The 7,660-nt window shown below is 47.0% G+C and overlaps 1 protein-coding gene across 1 annotated transcript in view; it reads left to right on the top strand.

The window, feature by feature from the left end:
- The first annotated feature begins 220 nt into the window (after positions 1–220).
- PLEKHG4B (pleckstrin homology and RhoGEF domain containing G4B) overlaps positions 221–7,660 on the top strand; it is a 136,635-nt gene continuing 129,195 nt past the window's right edge. The window contains exon 1 of the mRNA XM_015417715.1: positions 221–280. Within this exon, the coding sequence (XP_015273201.1) occupies positions 221–280 (60 nt within the window). The remainder of the gene's footprint in view (positions 281–7,660) is intronic.

Genomic DNA, 7,660 nt, shown 5'->3' with positions numbered 1-7,660 from the left:
CACGGTCCGATAAGTGTGCAACTGGCCGTGCGGGAGAGCGTCCTGAGAACATTTAAGGAGTGTGCAAAATCCACATGCAAAAGAGGGCGAAGGGAATCTGGCAGAGACGTCAAGTGAAATTATTGGAAGGGCATGGAGCTGAGTTACAGTCTGCATTGTCTTGACAGGGCTGATTTTATGGGCTACTTTTCTTTGCATTGAATTCGGTGGACGTGTCATTATGCATCGCCAAGCCGCTGCCGCTACAAAGGCAAGAGGTGATAATTATCTGAGCATAAAGGTATGTTGAATCAGATGCAATAATAATAAAACAAGCTTACAGAGTTACAGAAATCCTTTTGACTTTCTAGAAACCAGTTACTTCCAATAATGTCCTAATTATTATTTGTTTGCAAAGGTGGGCTGAGTTTTTCATAGAACAGCTATATTTTTCTTGTTATGTACAAATAAATCAGACCACCCATCCTGAATAATACGTCTGTATAAGTTTAAAGAGAGTGTTCATTTTGGCAGTGAATTAATGCCGTCACTGAATTGGAGAGAACCTGTTGAATCTGCTGGGATCGGCTTCCCCTTTCATTGCCCACTGATTTGTCATTGATTGATTGATAGACTCTTCTAGCTTGTAGTTGTGCAAAATGAATTGCTGTAGTATATGACTGGTTTGTGGGAGACATGGAATTTTGTTCTCATCAGAACATAGGCAGCGGCTTTTATGAAAGAATGTCTCTTGGCTTGCATTGAGGATTAGTTTGAAAAGATAGCCCTTTGTGAAGCAAAAAGTTACAGAACTGCCCTTGTAATCTTATGCAAATCATTAAAGTGGTTCTGGGCTTTTTTTATTGAGAGAGCTGAAACTTGGATTTTTTTTCCCTTTGGAGGTTTTTTTTTTTTTAAATTGTTATTTCCTGCAATGTTTCTCCACCACAAATGATGACAACTTTTTGGATGCTTAGGTTGGAATGAAAGTGCATTAAAGAAATCTGGACGAAGAGATAAGAAAACTTTGCAAGCGCGCTTGCTGATAACGAATCAGTTGCTTTCAAAGAGGCCAAGCTTGGAGGAGGAAGAGTTTTTTTTTTTCTTCTAGAAAGCAAACCTCCTTGTGTGTGTAAAAAAGGCTAGTAAATGTACCAAAACAGGCTTGTGTGATAGTGATGCAGGGCACCCCAGACAGTTCAGCACTCCAGCATTGTCTCAGAGTCCAACTAACGTGTAATGCTGTTGGTGGAAAGTACTGTCAGTCGCAGTCATTTTATGATGACCCTGTAGAATCTTCAAGGCAAGAGACGTTCAGAGGTGGTTTGCCATTGCCTGCCTCTGCTCAGCAACCCGGGACTTCCTTCGGGGCCTCCCCTCCAAGTACTCAGCGGGGCCAACCCTGCTTAGCTTCCAAGATCTGATGAGACTGGCCTGGCCTGGCGTGAGCCATCCAGGTCAGGGCAGTGTGTAACATTAGAGCCAGGGCTATTTTGGGGCAGGAACGCACAGGAACGGAGTTCCTGCTGGCTCCCAAGTTGGCCACACCCAGCAGGAACTCATTAGCATAACAGGCCACACCCAACAGCAGGAACTCATTAGGATTGGCTACATTAGGGGTGTGTGACCTAACATCCAAAGGAGTTCCGGCTACAAAAAAAGGCCCTGGGTTTTGACAACAAACAAGGTAAACAGAATAACAAGCAAAAGGTGGGTGTGGCTGGATGACCACACTTCTGGTAACATGGGGGTGCGGCCTAATGTGCTAATGAGCTGTGCCGTCATGGGTGTGGCCTAATAGGCTAATGAGTTTCTGGTGTTGGGTGTGGCCTATTATGCTAATGAGTTCCTGCTGGGCTTTTTCTACAAAAAGAGCCCTGAGCAGTATATATTCTCCGCAGGTTGAGTTCAACGCCTTTTGTTGCCCAAGGGCTTAGTTTGGACCTGGCCGGCAGTGAGGTGGTTCCAGAAAGGAATCTCCCTATACTGCTGTTGGCTTGGAGGCAGCTGAGCTCCTTGCGGAGTATCATCTCCTTCCTCAGTGCTTCCAAAGCATTGTTGTTGGCTGGTGTCGGGAATGCCAGCCAGCAGCTGGCACCAGGCAGGAGACTGGGGGGTGGGGACATGGGGGGGCACCCCCTCATGACATCATTTCCGGGGCGAACCTGGAAGTGATGTCACACCACTCTATGATTCAGTTGAAACTATGGCAGTGTCTGCTGAAACATAGAGTGGTGTGATGTCACTTCCGGGTTCATCCTGGAAATAACATCATGCTGTTAAGAAGATAATGATACGGAACGTCAGATTAAACTATGATAAAAAGAAACGGGGGGGGAATATGACAAATAGCATAATACTGAAAGTTTGATTTTATTAACATTTAAAGAACTAAGATGTACTTACTCAGGCTAAGTATACTTGTACTAGTTTGTCTTTGTCACAGTAAGCCTTAGTCCTTACTTTTAAAAGCTTAAATGTGGGGAAAACTCTAAATCTTAGATATAATTATAATTCGCACTGTATGATTCTTGCATAACTCTGTATTTTAGTTTAGTATTCCCCTTACCTCCCCTCCCTTTGTAGGTTGTAGTATAAAAGCAATAATAAAGTGTATATATAAAAAAGAAGATAATGATTTCCCCTTCCTAGCCTACTGAGTGGCAGTGGGGGTTGGGGGGGGTCACTAGTGGGAGGCCTCCCACTAAAGCAACCCTAGCTGGTGTCCTTCCGTAAGCCTTCACAGAGGTTTTTCTCAGGTTGAACAGCCAGTTAAACCACCACAGATATTTGGGATCAAAAGGTTTGTAGGACATACAGAGATTAATAAGTAATACAACTTAAGAGAGTGATATGTGTTGTGAAATTTAAATTTAAAATTTGAATGTTCATAGGATAGGGTTGCCAAACCCCACGGTTTGGCAGGGGTCCCCTGCTTTTTGGGGGATTCTACTCGCCGCTGGCCAGCTGGCCGACGGGAAAGCCCTGCCCCCAAGCCCCAACACCAGCAGCCACCCCTCTCCTTTCTCCCTGCACTTAAAGGGGCCCCTTTAAGTGCAGGGAGCTGGCATTTCCTGCGTGCCCAATCTCCAAGCGGAGATCCGGCATGCAAAGCCTTCTAGCTCCCTGCACTTAAAGGGACCCCTTTAAGTGCAGGGAGCTGGCGTTTCCCCGCATGCCCATTGGGCGGGTGGGAGGAGGCGGACGTCCCCAACGTGACGTCATCACATCGGGGATGCTCTGCCCCCTCCAGGAACACCCCCCAAAGTCCCCCGCTGGGGGCTAAAATGGACTTGGCAACCCTATCATGGGAGGAAGTGACCTCACAGTAACAGGGGGAGTTGACCTTTGGCTTGGATGTCCAGGAATTTCCCAAGCCAGAGTTGACGAGCTCTCACTGAGGAAAAATATTTCCTTCCAAGGCAGATAGCAGGGCTACCATCGAGGCCTGTTCGAAATTCTTTAACGTTTATAGTTCATCGTGATATGGGGTTGCCAGCTCTGGGTTGGGAAATACCTGGAGATTTTGGGAGTGCAGCCTGGGGAGGGTGAGGTTTGGGGAGCGGAGAGCCCTCAGCAGGGTACAATGCCATAGAGTCCACCCTCCAAAGCAGCCATTTTATCTGGAGATCAACTGTAATTGTGGGAGATTTCCCAGTGCCACCTTTGTAGCTAGCTGAATATGACCTGTTCAATTTCAGACAATACTTTGTACAAACTTGGAAAGTGAGGAATAGTAGTGCTTAATAGTATTTCTTGGGGTCAAGGGAACTGGATTTGAACTAGAAAGCCAGTTTGGTGTAGCCATTAAGAGTGTCGGACTAGTATCTGGAAGACCCAGAGGAATTTCACATTACCATTTTTAACCCATTTTGAAGCCATTTTTGATCTGTCATGGAGTAAACCGGTATAGGGCTGCCATTTCACACATGGCTTTCCCCTTCCGGTAAAGAGCTGGATCTGAGGCGGTTTGCCATTTCAGACTGCACCACTTTTCCCCGCTTTTCCCCCGCTGTTTTTCGCCCGCATGGGCGATCTCTGGCTTTTTTTTTTAAACGTTCACTTTATAGTGCTATAGCACTATAGCAAAACACTCCAGGCATTCCAGTGGTGCTTATATACTGCCATTATAGCGCTATAACGCTATAAAGCAAGCGTTTAAAAAACAAAAAAAGCTGGAGATTGCCCGCGCGGGCGAAAAACGTCGGGAAAAAGCGTATCGGAACCGGGAGAGGAAACTGAAGACTACTTGGAAGCGGTTGACAGGTAAAACGCTTCAGCCCCATTTCCTAAACAGGACAGAAGCATTTGTGTCTGAAATTACAAATATATTCCGGTAGGGGGCCAGTTCTTAAACAGTTCTGTCTGAAATGATAGACCAGAAACCATTTGGGAACCGTTCCTCTTCCGGATTATATCATCTGTCTGAAATTCCTCCCAGTTTCCAATCCCCGTTTGTGGTATAGAATCTCACTGGATGACCCTGGCCAGTCCTGCTCTCTCAGCCGAGCCTACCTCACAGGGTTGTTGTGAGGATGAAATGGAGGGGAGGAGAATGAAGTAAACTGCTTTGGGTTCCCGTTGGGGAGAAAAGTGGGGTATAAATTAATTAAATAAATTTGGTTGATTAGCGGAATGTGAACGCATTATGACAAATAATCGAATGTATGCATATATGCTTAATCTGTTCATAGATAGGCAATTAAAACCTGACTTGCTGGATCACACCGAGGCCTCTCAGTGACATTCGAGTCTAGCAGCACCTCAGAGACCGAAAAGAGCTCCAGCTTCCTTGTCTTCTCTCTCACCATTTTTCTTGCACTGGCCAGCTAGAGGCCTCCAGGCCCTCAGATCACGGCCGGCCGCCTCCTTGTAGCTCATCGCTATCATATCTAGGATTATGCGAAGGGCCTTTCCCCAACTCCAAAGGTTAAAGGTGAATTTTTCCAACTGAGGAGCAGAGCTATTTATAGAAGTTAACTGCCTCTGAAGATGAAGTTTCCATTTAGCTATCTTGGCTAATAGTCTTGGTATAGAGTTGAGATTGCCTTTAGAAGAAGAAGAGAAGAGATTGGATTTATACCCCGCCCTTCACTACCCGAAAGTGTCTCAGAACGGCTTACAAACTCCTTCCCCTCCCCACAACAGACACCCTGTGAGGCAGGTGGGGCTGAGAGAGCTCTGACAGAAACAGCTCTTTTTCAATAACAGCTCTTATCAGAACTATGGCCTGCCCAAGGTCATCCAGCAGGTGCAAGTGGAGGCGTGGGGAATCAAACCCGGTTCTCCCAGATTAGAGTCCACGCACTTAACCACTACACCAAACATGAAATTGTGTGTGGTTCTCCACACACACACACACACACACACACACACACACACACACCAGCACAGGGAATGCGTCAAATAGGGTCATGTTGACAAACCAATCCTTCTCTAGCCAATGTTAAAACAATGGCAATAAATTTGCACTGATCTGGGCAGCCATGGACAGATGGCTGCAGTTAAGCCGGCATAGTAGAAATGGAAACAAATGTACCCAAGTAAGATAATGCACCCTGGAAGAAAAAATACCTAACTTTAGACGTATGCTGGTGGTGTCTGAACTGGCTGATGCTGAGAAGGAAAGAGATGTTGGTTGCAACGGATAGCTCAGTCAGAATGGTGACTCAGTGCACGGCAGTAGAGAAAATGGCAAACTCAGGGTTGCCAACTTTGGCTTGGGAAATTCCTGGAGCCTGGGGTGGAGCCTGGGGAGGTACCTCAACGAGGTATAATGGCACAGAGTCCATCCTCCAAAGCATTCATTTTTTCCAGGGGAACAGATCCCCATCTCCCGTCTGGAGGCTGGCATTCCTAGGAGGGAGTGATGGACACAAGCAAAGATGGCTAGAACCGAGTCCAGTCTCACCTGTGTTCAGTTATGACTTGTTATGTAGGACACAAAGCTGGCAGCATTTCCCCCCGGGAATCTGCAAAAGAAGAGACATCCACAGAGAATTCTGGCCGCCACCCCCCACCCACCCCCAGTTTGGGTTTGATGAAGGTATATATACCTTCAGCTGCAGTTATTTGAAACATGTCCAGAATGGGAAGAAAGTGTCGTGTGCATTTATTCCAAGACTGCAGTTTAGGGATGTCGAACTCATTTGTTATGTGGGCCAGATCTGACATAAATGAGCCCTTGTTGGGCCGGGCCATATGTGTCATGAAATGTAATGCCAGGTAGCAGAGAGATAAACTCTATAAAGGACACAGACACAAAGGGGTTTTTACTTACTTAAAACAAAAACGTGCTTAAAACATTAGCTCTGTAAGCGGCAAACCTACTTTTGATTTATTGACATTCACCACAGAAATCTCATGCTCAGAGTTCTGAGTCTAGGACCCAGGTTAAAATATGAACTGGCCGAGTGTTTAAGAGAGTCTGGCGAAGCAAGCTATGATGCTGCGGCAGCAGCAGCAGAACTGGAAGCAGGAGACGGTCAGTTCCACTGTGGGCCTGATGGAAGCCCTCCAGGGGCCTGATCCGGCCCCCGGGCCGCATGTGTGACACCCCTGCTGTAGTTGGCCAGTTTTTGGCTAGCTTTGATGAGGAGATAAGTCCTTTGGGAGGGGCTGCGGCTCAGTGGTAGAGCATCTGCTTGGCGTGCAGAAGGTCCCAGGTTCAATCCTCAGCATCTCCAGTAGAAGAGGGCCAGGCAGTAGGTGATGTGAAAGACCTCTGCCTGAGACCCTGGAGAGCTGCTGCCAGTCTGAGTGACACTGCTGACCTCGATCAGCCAAGGGTCAGATCTGTCAGACTCTTGAACAAACTTGCTCCCAACAACACTCTCTTTGCGGTGATTTCTTTATTGAGAAATGAGGCTGTATCAAGCTAAGACTATCTTGTGTATTTCGGCACCAGTCCAGGTATTATACATGATTCAAACGAGCCCCTCCCCCCAATGACCCATCCAATCAATCAATTCATACAGCCTGCCTAAACCTAGTGCGCTCCGTTAGCCCTCCTCCCCCCACCTGTAAACCTGTGGTTACACTATCTACTTAAGCCGGCTAGCGGAGGCTGGGATTCAAGGTCGTCCCACATTCTTCCCAGCTTGGGAGGCTCACTTGGAAAGCAGTTGTAAATCAGCGCAGCAAAGCATTCCCAGGCATGCACACACACTCACCCACAGGCTGCCCCCCTCCCATTCCCCATAGGGAAGAAACACAGCATTACAGGTACAGTACAGGTCGTAAAGAGAGTCCCCTGGACTGCACGGAGATTAGATCAGTCAATCCTAAAATAAATCAACCCTGACTGTTCCCTGGAAGGCCAGATACTGAAGCTGAAGCTCAAATACTTTGGCCACCAAATGAGAAGGGAGCCCTCACTGGTGAAGACCCTGATGCTGGAAAAGACTGAAGGTCAAAGAAGAAGGGGACGGCAAAGGATGAGATGGTTAGACAGTGTTACCGAGGCAATGAACCTGAAATTAAGCAAACTCCGGAAGATGACGGAAGACAGGAGGGCCTGGCATGATGTGGTCCATGGGGTCGCGAAGAGTTGGACTGTGCGACTGAACAACAAAACAGGTCGTAAACAATGTTCCCTCTAAGCTGTGGAGTTTTGTGAGCAAAAATTCTGCTTTGTGAGCTACCGGCATTAAAGTTGTGAGCGAGCAATTTGGCTGCTGCA

This window comes from Gekko japonicus, unplaced genomic scaffold (genome assembly GCF_001447785.1).
Source record: "Gekko japonicus isolate JY-2015 unplaced genomic scaffold, Gekko_japonicus_V1.1 scaffold97, whole genome shotgun sequence".
In the NCBI taxonomy this organism is placed as follows: domain Eukaryota; kingdom Metazoa; phylum Chordata; class Lepidosauria; order Squamata; family Gekkonidae; genus Gekko; species Gekko japonicus.
The sequence above is the reverse complement of the archived record's forward strand: the minus strand, read 5'-3'. Positions and strand labels throughout refer to the sequence as shown.